This window comes from Rutidosis leptorrhynchoides, chromosome 1, assembly GCF_046630445.1.
Source record: "Rutidosis leptorrhynchoides isolate AG116_Rl617_1_P2 chromosome 1, CSIRO_AGI_Rlap_v1, whole genome shotgun sequence".
Lineage (NCBI taxonomy): Eukaryota > Viridiplantae > Streptophyta > Magnoliopsida > Asterales > Asteraceae > Rutidosis > Rutidosis leptorrhynchoides.
The window spans coordinates 672,435,134-672,448,392 of NC_092333.1; the positions used below are offsets into that span (position 1 = coordinate 672,435,134).

Below are 13,259 nucleotides of genomic sequence, written 5' to 3' on the forward strand. Positions count from 1 at the left end.
TTTAAGCGTAGGTTGAGATTGAAAGGCAAGGAGTGTTCAAGCTGTAGATGGTTCCTAATTATGCTTGTTTCCTCTTTTTCATTGCCTCATTTCATAATCATAAGGAGACTAGGTTTTTATCATTTATGCTTCAGTCCATCAACGCATGCGTTTAGGCAGGGGCGAACTTAGTTTATGGGGCATGGGGTCCTATGACCCCACAATCATTGAAATTTTTTTATTAAATACTCGTAAAATCGTATAGGACACTACCTAAATTTAGTTATAGGACCCCATATATTGGTCGTATTTATAATTTTTGAAGGTAAACTACTACTAATTATGAATGATATTTTGTAAAAAAAAAATTAATAAAAAATAAAAATAAAATTAGGACACCTTTAAGATTTAATCCTAGATTTGCCACTTCGTTTAGGGTCTTGGGCCTATTTAGTGAAACTAAATAGACTTCTTAAGCGGAAGGCTAAGCGAATTCTCCTTACTAGTGTTCGACTACAATACACCTTCATTTAGCAAATCCGATCTTTATTCGTTATTCTTCTATTTATTTATTAGATTAGAATTTCACTTATTTGGAGGCTAAGAAAAAACCATTATCTTTGGAAACAACTATGTGTAAAAGAATGATGTTTTCGGTTCTATTGGTTTTTCTTTTCTTTTATGGTTGAAATCCAAAAATATGTAATTCCAATTTGAAAGATTTTACTTTGCCACCCGTTGTTATTGTCTACCAGCTTCGCAGTGGCGGTACCAGGATTTTTTTCACCGGGGGCAAAAAAAAATTTAAAATCGTAGTAAATTTTTTGGGCAAAATATGGAGGGTTTGGGGGGGGGGGGGGGAAATGGAGGTTTTTAGCTAAATTATGGAGGTTTAGGCAAAATTTGAAGGTTTGGGGGGCAAACTTTGAAGGTTTGGGGGCAAAATATGTAGGTTTTGGGGTAAAAAAAAATTCACCGAAGGCAAAGTCAAAAATCCAAAAATTTTACACAGAAAATTGCAAATTTACTGGGGGCGGCTTCCCCCCGCTTGTCCCTTCATAAAATCGCCCCTACAGCTCCGTGTTAGTTGGTTCTTTCTATTTAATATATAATTTCTGTTTTTGCGGTAAAAATAAAATAGTGGTATCTATCTATCTATATAGATTCTATTAAAATATTAACTTGGTGATGTCATAAATAAATAATTTCCTTTCATACAAAAAAATCAAAAATAAAAAGAAAAAATTTGAAAGCCTCTTGATGACATAATCATTTTATATTCTATAATTCAAAAATTAAAACTAAAAATATGAAGTTTAACAAATACGCAGCTTTTTAACACGGGAGTCTAGATTCCTGAAACACCCAAACCCTAAAAAATACACACGAGTCTTGCACCTTGCACCATATCACAAAAAAGTCATGGATTCAACAAAGGCTTTAAGCATCATCTTTTAGGATTCAACTATCCATCTTCCTTTAAATCACCATCTGGACCTTTCAAATTCCTCATATTTCTGTAAGTTTATGATTCCGTTTACTTTTATATGGTTTCTTTTATTGAATTTTGATTATTTCATTATTTTTTTATTGTTATTGAAATTCAAAAGACATAGTTTAGAGATTTCTTCTATGTACATTCTTTTCATCTCATTCTCAAATTTTCTTCTTAAAAATCTTTATTATTGATTTTCTTTTATTTATGTTTTCTTCTATTTTCATATTTGATTTTCAAAAGTTTACATCATCTCGATGATATTTCTTAGATCCACTTCTAGAAAGCAAAGTGATACGTATTTCTTTTTTAACATATATAGGGTTCTTAACCTAAAAGAGATATATGTTGGTAGTTGTCGACCGTTTTAGGCTATGGTGGTTGTTTGGTAGTGATGACTATCAATTCTATTGATTTTTCTCTATTTTTAATCATCATTAACAATATAGATATGATTAATATACTTTTTCTGATTTTCAATTGAAGGTAATGATGGTGGTGAATGTTGTTGCAGTATTTGGTGGGCGATTCTTTCCGGCAAAGAACATGTTCATCATCAACAGGCGCGAAGGTATGTTGTGATTATTAGTTTTTAGAAATTTTGTCATTTAATTGCTTCAAATTTATGTTTATTATTTCTTTAATGAAATTCTATATAATAGGAGCTGTTGAATTGGTATATGTTAATGTACAACAAGCTTTTATGGTTGTATCTTGTAGTGGAGAATATTGATCTTGGGTTTGGATTATGTTAACCTCAATCTGAATTTGAGATTAGCTCTGATGTATTTGTTCATCTTTTGAGGTTCGTAGTATTTATGTCTTTCTTTGCCTCATAAATATATGATTGTGTTGCTTGCTGATTTCGAAATGCTTATTTGTTGTTTTCTTTCCATTCTTTCAATTTTGATTTTGATGCATTGGGCTATATGTGCAGATTATGAGAATATGATTTTTATGAGCCGCAAAGGTCCGCTTCTTCCTTATTATGAGAAATAAAGATTGTTGTGCTAAAGACTAATATTTTAGGTCATTTTTGACCGGCAGTAATAGTTACTCTATATCTGTTATATGCACACACATATAAGTTTCATGTTGTTTGTATGTTACTACTTAGTACATGTATACTATAGTCGTACATTTAGATTTTTTTTGTCATAATTATGTTGCTTTATGAATTGATATTAGGGGAAGGACTGATTGTTGTGTGACTAATTCCTTTTAGAAGATAATAAAGTTTGATGCTTTTTTGTTGTCAAGTTGATTATTGACAATTAGAGTCTACGTAGTAAGAATGTTATGAAAAGAAGATAATTTTATGCTTTTTTGTAATTGATAAAATATGTGGCTGATAACGTGATAAGAACTTTACAGTCCATAATAGCAGCTTACATGATGGAAGATTACTACATATATTAGATTGTGTCTCCCTGCGTCTTTGGATTAAAATACATACATCGAAAGAATGCGAAAGCAAAAGATGTGGTTGTCCCTCTAAATGAGAAAACAAATGATGATGAGTTGAACGAAGATAGATATGACATAGGAGATGATGATATGACAGCTGGCTCGTTAGAAGTATAGTCCAGTTAAGCAATCGTTTTAGCTTCTTGAATCTATGTGCATTATGGTATAGTTGTTAGATGCTTGTGCTAATTTACTACAGAGTAATTAATTACGTTATGCCTATCCAGAGTCATGAAAAATATGCAGCTTCAGTGGGTTAGGTAACTTGCGTAAATTGTGTCTCTGTTTATTTAATTAGTTTGCTTATCTTATGTTTATGTATGTATTGATAGTGTATCCTCCCGTCAAGACACACGAAGCTACGCTAACGAAGGTATCACGCCTAACGATGATAGGTGGCATAAGATGGGATCACAAGAACACATATGTCAAATACAAATCAAAGGTGGGATATCCCCGAAATCAAATAATGGCGCCCAAATGATAAAATAAGAATGCTACCAAAGTAGAATCCCAATATTCAGAGTTGGTACAAAACCACTTCCATTATACGAAGCAATAGTAATGAAGGAACGTATTGACGAAGGGATCACGGTTACCAATGGACAAGGACTTCTCCTAAAGTCACAAGATCACCTAGACTGAAGGAGAGAAATAAGCAGGTTGACCAAACTCGCTTCCACTAGCTTCCAAATGACAAAAGAGGAATGCTGCAGGCTAGCTTTCTTGAACCAGCAGAGGTTGCAGTCAGCCGAAGGGAAAGTCCCCTTTGTCTCATCAGAGATTGCCTCGAAGACTGAATCCACCTAGAAAGCTGGTGATAAAGCTATTGCCTAACCTTATATAAAGGGAACGTGGTCACTGAACAAGACATTCACTCCAAGTCATAATCACTCATATACAAAACACTCTCAATGAGTGACCTTCGTATCTTGGTTGCGTAAAGTACGATACCTTCGTACTACCTTCGAGGAATCGCCAACAAGCATACATTCATCATCATACCCCGTTATATCACCCATTCAGTGATCAGATCTCAATACCCTTATTCCGTTAACAAGGAGTGCCAAGAATTGTACAAACAATTGGCGCCATCCGTGGGACACCACCTCAATACTCGTTTTGTTTGAGAAAAACACAAGATCATGGCAGAATCTGATCACCCACCACCCAGTTTCTCTTTACCATCTGAGGTAGACCAGCACGAAACTGGGACACGAACGCCAATCACTCCAACTATGCCCATAACCACAGATCGGAGTGATTCTGGGCCACCGCCGTTAATCGATAAAACTTTCATACTAAACAACTACGATAACATACGCGCCGTTATCAAAAAGTTGCGAGAAGAGGGGCACCTACACAGTCGACGAACCCTCACGTATGATAGCGAGGACGTTGACGAAGAAATAGAAATGGAGGCAAGGCAAACAAGAAGTCTCCCTCTTACCAGTCAGCCCTAGATCTTACAGCCGGCAATCCCTCCGAGCATCACTCTTCAGCCGGTGCCTTCGCAACCGGATCATTCAATGATTACCACCAGTGCCCCATTGGGCAACACCAGAGGGCCAGTTTCGCAACAATATACCTTCGGGAGTCCGTTTCCCATTGTTCCGCAAAACATGCCTAACACCAGCACGATCCTACCAGCTACGGGAGTCATTCCCATGGTGACTCATCAAAACGCTTCGTTACCTATGGGGCCGCAAATATGGATCGGGGGTAATCCGTGGGTGAGCTTACCCTACCAAAATGTGTATACTGGAGGCGCCCTCGTAACGAACAATCTTCACCACGAAGCCAATGGAAACGTCGGCGGATACTTTGACCAATCCTGGAAAAGTCAGAAAACCCCTTTTGTATCTTCAAGACAAAACCACCCATTACCAGTCGGGATGAAGATAACTTCCCATCTGGGGTATTACGAGGGGAAAAATGACCCTGATGATTTTATAAATATCTTCAAAGGTGCGGCTCGAATGTCAAGATGGGATACTGCTGTAGCTTGCCATGCGTTCTCATACGTGCTCAAAAGCGATGCAAGAGTCTAGTTCGACTCTTTAGCAAAGGATTCCATCTCGAGTTTCGAGGACCTTAAACGACTTTTCAGGTCAAAGTTCAGCCAGCAAAACAAGCACAAGAAAAATCATGTTGCTGCTCACAGTATCAAGCAGAAGGATAACGAAGCTTCGAGAGCTTTTTTCATCCGGTATACGGATGAAACCCAACAGATCCCAGGAATCCCCGAGTCACAAAGAATCTCGGAGCTCTTATACGGATGTAGGACCCGAGCGATGGTGGAGTATCTTAGCCGAGATCTCCTCAAAACTTACGAAGCTTTACTAGACAAGGCTTACGTTTGGTTGGATGCTAAAGACACCGCCAATAGCTTCGTATACGAAGAATTCCAAGGTTTTAAGCGAAAAGAAAAGGCAAGTCATCGTGAAGAAAAATCCGAAAGAAGGAACGGACGGAACAGGTTCTCCCCTTACCGAACGGAAAACACCTTCGGGATCCTCGAAACGTTGATGAAGTCACCTAAAGAGATCCTAGCTACTGAAAGAGCTGCCCAAGCTTTTAAAGCTCCACCAAATCTGAATAGCAAGGGGAAGTTGAGAGATACAAGCAAATTTTGTGACTTTCACAATGACTTCGGGCACGAAACAGACGATTGCATACAGTTGATGCAGGCCATAGAAGAGGCAGTCAGATCTGGAAAATTAGCGCATCTGGTAGAGGGCATATGCAACCCGAAGACACCGAAGCAAGAACCTAATCCCGAAGAAAAGAAATCGAATGCAAACAACGCCATACTGATGGTCGCAGAATGCTTCGCTGTTGAGAAACTAAGGACCTACAAGAGGGGAAGAAAAAGTGAAGTGATTGATTGGGAAGAGATCTCCTTCCCAGCACTCAATACCATCACTCCCTTCGATAAACCTATAATAATCAATGGACGAGTCTGTGAGAGAGATGTACATCGAGTTTACCTGGATGGCGGCAGTGCATGCGACATCATGTATGAGCATTGCTTCAATCAGCTTAGCCCAGCCATTAAAGCCCGCCTAAATCCACCAAGAGTACCTCTAGTCGGATTCTCCGGGGAAAAATGCTGGCCTATCGGAGAGATAGACCTCGATTTCACGATTGGAGAACCACCGTTATTCGGGACTGAAACACTAGACTTTGTAGTAGTTCGGTCCACCTCACATCATAACATTCTACTAGGTAGAGTGGCCATGATAAAAATGGGAATAATTGCATCTACTATACATCAATTAGTAAAGTTTTACACGCCCAAAGGGATCGGTCCCTAGCTTCGACCTGTGATCGAGAAAAAGTAATCATGGCTATCAGGGAAACAGAGGAAAGGCCAGGGGAATGTATCCTTGAAACCAAAGAAGAAGATTCGAACGAAGAGAAAATCTCCATCAACCCTCTGTTCCCTGAGCAAAAGGTGACAATCGGAGGTTCATTATCTACAGAAATGAAGAAAAAGCTTCACAAACTACTACAGGCCAATATTGATATCTTTGCTTGGGAATACGGAGATATGACCAGCATCCCTCGAACGCTCAGTATCGATGGAACAACCATCTCCACAGAGCATAAGCTCAATGAATACAAGCACCTGGAACCAATACATCAGAAGAAAAGAAACCTCGCCAGCGAGACAGATGAGGCTGCTTGCAAAGAAGTCGAAGAGTTACTCCAAGCTGACATAATCTGAGAAGCAAAATACCCCACTTGGGTTGCGAATCCCGTCATGGTGAAGAAATCTGACGGAGGATGGAGAATGTGTGTCGATTTCACAAATATCAACAAAGCTTGCCTAAAGGATTGCTATCCTCTGCCGGAGATTGATTGGAAGGTGGAATCCCTAACCGGGTACAAATATAAGTGTTTTCTTAACACCTACAAGGGTTATCATCAGATTCAAATGGCATAGGAAGACGAAGAAAAGACATCATTCTTCACAATCAAGGGGATCTATTGTTATAAGAAGATACCCTTAGGATTAAAGAATGCTGGAGCTACATACCAAAGGTTGGTAGACAAATTTTTTCGTAAGCAACTGGGGAGAAACTTGGAAGCCTATGTTGATGACATGGTGATCAAAAGCTCCGAAGAAAGCTATTTGTTGAAATACATTCAAGAAACCTTCAATACTCTCCGGACAGTCAACATGAAGCTAAACCCCAAGAAATGCTCGTTCGGGGTAGAAGAAGGAAGGTTCCTAGGATATTATATCACTAAGAAAGGAATCTTAGCAAACCCAGAGAGAGTAGACAAGCTACAACAAATCAAAACACCAACCACAGTCAAAGAGATGCAGAGCTTAAATGGGAAGCTAGCTTCATTAAGCCGATTCCTGTGCAGGGGGCTGAAAAACAGTTACCTTTCCTCAAAGTTTTAAAAGGATGTTTGGGAGCGAAAAAGATATCATGGACCAAAGAAGCAGAACAAGCCTTCGTTGATATGAAGGCACACATAGCTAACCTGCTGACCCTGACATCGCCGAAGCCAGAAGAAACACTATATCTCTATCTAGCAACGTCCAAACAATGCATCAGTGCGGTGTTAGTAGCAGAGCGAGAAAGGGTATAGGTCCCAATATACTTCGTAAGCCGGGTTCTACAAGGTACGGAAGCCAACTATCCTGAACTCGAAAAGCTCACGCTTGCTCTAGTCCACACAGCAAGGAAACCATGAAGGTAGCCAACGGAGGTACTTTCAAGCTCATCCTATCATTGTGTTAACTAACAAGCAAATTAGGCAGGTACTCATGAAGCCAGAAAAGTCAGGAAGAATGGCCAAATGGGCCATAGAGCTCAGGGAACATGACATCGATTTCCAAGCTCGTCATTCAATTAAAGCCCAAGTGTTAGCAGACTTCATGGCAGAAACAATGGAGACAAACGAAGGGAGTGATTCTACCTTCGCACAGATTATCATTCCGCCTGTTGAAACAAAGGAATGGAAATTGTTCACCGACGGAGCCTCTAGCTCTGATGGCTCAGGGGCAGGGCTCATGTTAATTAACCGAGAAGGGCAAGAGTTTACTTATGCACTACGCTTCGAATTCAACACAACCAACAACGAAGCAGAGTACGAAGCTCTTCTCGCCGGGCTGAGAAGAGCGAAAGAGAAGAAAATCGAGCATTTGCAAGCCTTTATAGATTCCCAACTTGTTGCTAACCAGGTCTTAGGTATCTTCGAGGCAAGACAACCTACCATACAACCCTATCTATCAAAGGTCAGGGAGCTAATGGAAAGCTTCAGAAGCTTCACAATCGAACATGTGAGGAGGAGTCAAAATAAGAAAGCAGATGCCCTGACCAAATTAGCTTCCATCACCTTCGCGCACCTCGCAAAAGAAGTATTGGTCGAAGTGCTGGAAAAAAGGTCCATTGAAGCTCAGGAAGTCCACAACTTAGTCACTGAAGAAGAAAACACATGGATGAAGCCAATAAGGGAATACTTGGAACTCGGAATTCTACCCGAAGATAAAAAGGAAGCACGAAAGATCCGAATCAAAGCACCGTCATACAACATGATGAACGGAGCTCTGTATAGAAAATCTTTCCTCACCCCATGGATTCGATGTGTCGGACCAAACCAAGCTTCAATGATCACAAGAGAAATGCGTGAAGGTATATGTGGACTTCACTCCGGACCAAGGTTAATCGTAGCAAAGATACTAAGGATGGGGTACTACTGGCCAACCATGCACGAAGATACAGTCACGCTCTTACGAACCTGTGAGCCATGTTAGATCCATACTAAACTTCAAAAACAACCAAAGCAAGAGATGATATCGGTACTGTCAGCATGGCCTTTCTCAAAATGGGGCATAGATCTAATAGGTCCACTCACCGAGGCCCCAGGAGGTTACAAATGGTTGGTAGTTGAGATAGACTACTTCACAAAGTGGACAGAAGCAAAACCACTAATCACCACGACTGGGAAACATATAGAAAAATTTGTCTGGGAACACATCGTGTGCCGGTTTAGGATACCCCAAGAGATTGTTTCGGATAATGGAAAACAATTCGCCGAAGGTATCTTCCCGGGGTTCTGCAAAAAACTGCTGATAAAGCAAACCTTCACTTCCATCTACCATCCACGAGGGAACGAACAGGTTGAAGTAACTAACAGGGATATCTTAAAAGGCCTCGAGAAGCGATTGGGTAAATGCCACCAAGGATGGATGGAAGAACTCCTCCTAGTTCTATGGGCTCACCGAACCACTCCCAAAAGGAGTAATGGAGAAACCCCCTACAGCTTGGTCTACGGCACTGAGGCGGTACTCCCCGCGGAGATACAGGTGTTAACCAACAGAACTGCGAATCTTGAAGAAAACGAAGAGAACCTCCGTCTTAATCTTGACCTCATGGAAGAAAGAAGAGAAGATGCGCTGATTCGGGAAGCAGCATACAAGAAAACGATTGAGAAGTATTACAACAAGCGAGTCAAACCATCAGTATATAAGGTAGGGGACTACGTTCTAAGGCTCAACAGCACTAGCAAAGTAGAATACGAAGGAAAGATGGGTCCAACTTGGGAAGGCCCATACATAATCTCAGCCTTTGGGAACGGCTCATACAAGCTTGAGACCACGGAAGGGAAACAAGTCCCCAGAACCTGGAACGGGGTAAACCTTCGAAAGTTTTACTTCTGGGCTCTTAGTTGTTTGAAAGTAGGAAAATTTGTAATGGGTAGTTGAAACTTACACGCTTCCTACCACAAAAATTTTTTCAATGAAATCCTACTATCTTTTGGAAAGACCAAGCTTAATATTGTAATACTTGCCATACTTAAGCAATATGCAAGAGGTAACCCAAGAGGTATACTGAAGCTATTGCAGCGTATTCCCAAGAGGAATACTTTCCGTACTTAATCAATAAGCAAGAGGTAAACCAAGAGGTATGCCGAAGCTATTGCAGCATATTCCCAAGAGGAATACTTGCCATACTTAAGCAATATGCAAGAGGTAACCCAAGAGGTATACCGAAGCTATTGCAGCGTATTCCCAAGAGGAATACTTGCCGTACTTAATCAATATGCAAGAGGTAACCCAAGAGGTATACCGAAGCTATTGCAGCGTATTCTCAAGAGGAATACTTGTCAAACTTAAGCAATATGCAAGATGTAACCCAAGAGGTATACCGAAGCTATTGCAAAGTATTCCCAAGAGGAATACTTGTCAAATTCTAGCAATAAGCAAGATGTAACCCAAGAGGTATACCGAAGCTATTGCACAGTATTCCCAAGAGGAATACTTGTCAAATTCTAGCGATAAGCAAGAGGTAACCCAAGAGGTATACCGAAGCTATTGCAAAGTATTCCCAAGAGGAATACTTGTCAAATTCTAGCAATAAGCAAGAGGTAACTCAAGAGGTATACCGAAGCTATTGCACAGTATTCCCAAGAGGAATACTTGTCAAATTCTAGCAATATACAAAAAGGCATATTCTACAAACAAATAGTGCATATGTTTGAACGCTAAAGGGTTACACTTAGATAACCAAAAGGCAATTAAAAAGCCAAAGAAGTAACCTGCTTACAAGATAAGTAGAGTAATAACAGACAAACGGGTATTACAACCCACAAAGTACTGAACACAAATTTTTTATGGGCAACAGAGCCCCAAAACAGCAGGCACGCAGGCCTGATAAAAATACATTAAACATAAAGTAATTAGCATACAGGTCATCACATCAAAAGAGGATCACAACACAAACAAACCACAAAGATCATTGCTCTGCAACCAAGTCAAGGAGCTCCACAGGCTTAGCATTAGAGTGAGCAGCAACAGAGGCGACATAGTTGAGCTCAGCATCGGCAAAACGAGCACACGCAGTATCAACAAGGCCTGAAGCCTGATCGGTATACTCAGGATAGCTGCTAAGCTCAAGCTTGCCCTGCTCAGATAACTCGGTCAACAATTTACACCTCTCCTCAAGTTTGCTAGCAAGAAAAACATCACCTACAAACGTGCTTAACTCTTTACTGCGAATAACCTGCCTGCAAACATGTGGAATGACCTTGGCAATTACATCAGAATAATCTGCCTTTAAACCATCAAACCTCTTCTTTCTGATCTGCCAATGCTTTCGCCTCCTGACGGAGAGCCTTGTTATCCTCTTCCAAGTCAGCAATCCTCTTTTCATCAAGCTTCTGTTTCTCCTGCATGCTCAGAATCTCACTTTTGGCTGATTTCACCTCCTCTTCCCAAGATGTGTTCAACAACAACTGCTCCTGGAGCTTCTTCACAAACTCTTTGGAAGATGCATTGGTAGCATTCTTCTTTTATCATTTGGGCGCCATTATTTGGTTTCGGGGATATCCCACCTTTGATTTGTATTTGACATATGTGTTCTTGTGATCCCATCTTATGCCACCTATCATCGTTAGGCGTGATACCTTCGTTAGCGTAGCTTCATGTGTCTTAACGGGAGGATACACTATCAAGCCCCCCAGTTTAATTTTACAAAGCTTTTTAACCAAGGTATGTTGAATTAAACTCAATCTGCCACTTGATTACTTGATTTGACGTCTCTGATCTTAGCAATTATTTACCCGGGTGCGATTACCTTTCTGCCCCTGCTAATTCTTTTCTGTTTAAATAAGATTGAAGGGTGAAAATGGTAATTTTCTGGTGCGGTTACCAAAGTAACTCTGTAACTGATGGGACGGTTTCTGCTCTAGGGTAATAAAGAGTTAATCTTCAATTTTCTCTTTCATTTTTCTTTCTTTTTTTCTTTTGCTTCTCTTCATCATCCGATCATCTTCCCTATTTCTCAAAAAGGTATTGCTCCCATCTTGCTATCTTTTTTGTTATTTTGTTATGGCTAAAGTAGGGCTTCGATCTATTTCTAGCGTTGTGAACCCCGAGCCTTGTGAACGCCTCTGTGAAACCCTAGGTCTCAAGGGAGAGGACATAATTTTGCCGAAATCTGGTAAGTTCATGCTGGATTTTCCGGCGGATTACGTCGGAATGTACACGCAGTCATTTACAGAGTGCAACCTTAGGATTCCCATTTCATCATTTTTTCTTAGTGTTCTTGATTACTTCAAAGTCCATGTTTTGATTGTTCACCCTCTTGCCATCAAAAAGATCATGGCTTTTGAGTATATGTGCAAAGCATATGGCGGCCAGCCTTCTGTTGACTTGTTTCGTTGTTTCTTTCAAACTGGTGATGCTGGGAATTGGGTTACCATTGCCAAGCATTTAAAAAGAGGGGAAGTGTGATTGATACTCCCATGTGTTTTGCTTCTTCCATTCCTGATGTAAGGAATTGGAAAAATTATTTTGTTTATATCAAGAAATCTTTTTTCTTTCCGGATAAATTTTCCAATGCCGTTAATAGCAGGTGAGCCATCGTTCAGCCATCGTTCCCAAGCAATATAGTGATCCTATTCCCGAGGATGCTAAAAATGATCCTCTTTACGGTAGGATTTGTCGTCATCCTATAATTCCTTCAACTCTTCCAGATTCCCTTCTTTTTAAGCTCGGCATGGCACCTTCGTGGGAAAGAGGCGAAGCTATTCCTGTGTACTTTTGTGGGGAAAGGGGTAGGTCTCGCATGCCCATAGGTCTTATTTCTGTTTGACCCCTTTTTGTTTTATTTTTCTGACATTGTTTGCTGTTACAGAGATGTCTTTGCGAAACGTTATCAAGTCCTTTGGGGTAAAACATATGACTGAAGTTGTCCGTGCTAGCACTGTTGTTAAGGAGCTTGGTTCTCCTTCTTGTTCTGGTTTTATGGAGGTGGACAGTAAACTAGAGAAAGTGGCTGAATCCAGTGCTCCCAAGGTTCAACACAGCGCTGAGGTTGCTTCAGAGCATGAGCCTATTGATGTTGATGCGGAGCCTGACGTGTCCAAGAGTATTCCTGTTAGGGTGTCTAGGCGTCAGAAGGCTGCCAGGAAAATGAAAGAGGTTGTTTCTGGTTCTCTCTTGAAAAAGGCTAGGTTCGCTCTTCGAGATGAAGATACTAATGACGAAGCTGCAGTTGAAGGTTCTGGCGACAATGTTCTCTTGGGTACGTTTCTTTGTTAGTGTTTTTTTTTATTTGAACTATGCTTTGTTCTCAAATATGTCTTTATGTCTGTGTAGGTGTTGTTCCTGATATCCCCTCTTTGGAAGCTTGTTTCGATGTGTTTGATGAAATGATCCCTTCTGAGTTTGAAGATGCCTTTGTGGATACTAGGGGTGTTCACGGTCCGGTTTGGTCCGGTTTCGACTAAATCTCGAACCAAACCGGCATCCACGGTTTCAACATATATGAAATCAGACCAGACTAAGAAAGTT

General features: G+C 40.4%; 2 protein-coding genes across 2 annotated transcripts; both read left to right on the top strand.

Annotated features, from left to right (window-relative positions):
• The first annotated feature begins 4,470 nt into the window (after positions 1-4,470).
• On the top strand, positions 4,471-6,258 carry LOC139851230 (uncharacterized). Its single transcript, XM_071840311.1, has 2 exons — positions 4,471-4,955; positions 5,052-6,258. Exons 1-2 carry the CDS (start codon positions 4,471-4,473, stop codon positions 6,256-6,258), a joined length of 1,692 nt encoding a protein of 563 aa, XP_071696412.1.
• Positions 6,259-7,727: 1,469 nt separating this feature from the next.
• Positions 7,728-8,717, top strand: LOC139851261 (uncharacterized). Its single transcript, XM_071840312.1, has one exon. It carries the CDS (start codon positions 7,728-7,730, stop codon positions 8,715-8,717), a length of 990 nt encoding a protein of 329 aa, XP_071696413.1.
• The last annotated feature ends 4,542 nt before the right edge of the window (positions 8,718-13,259 follow it).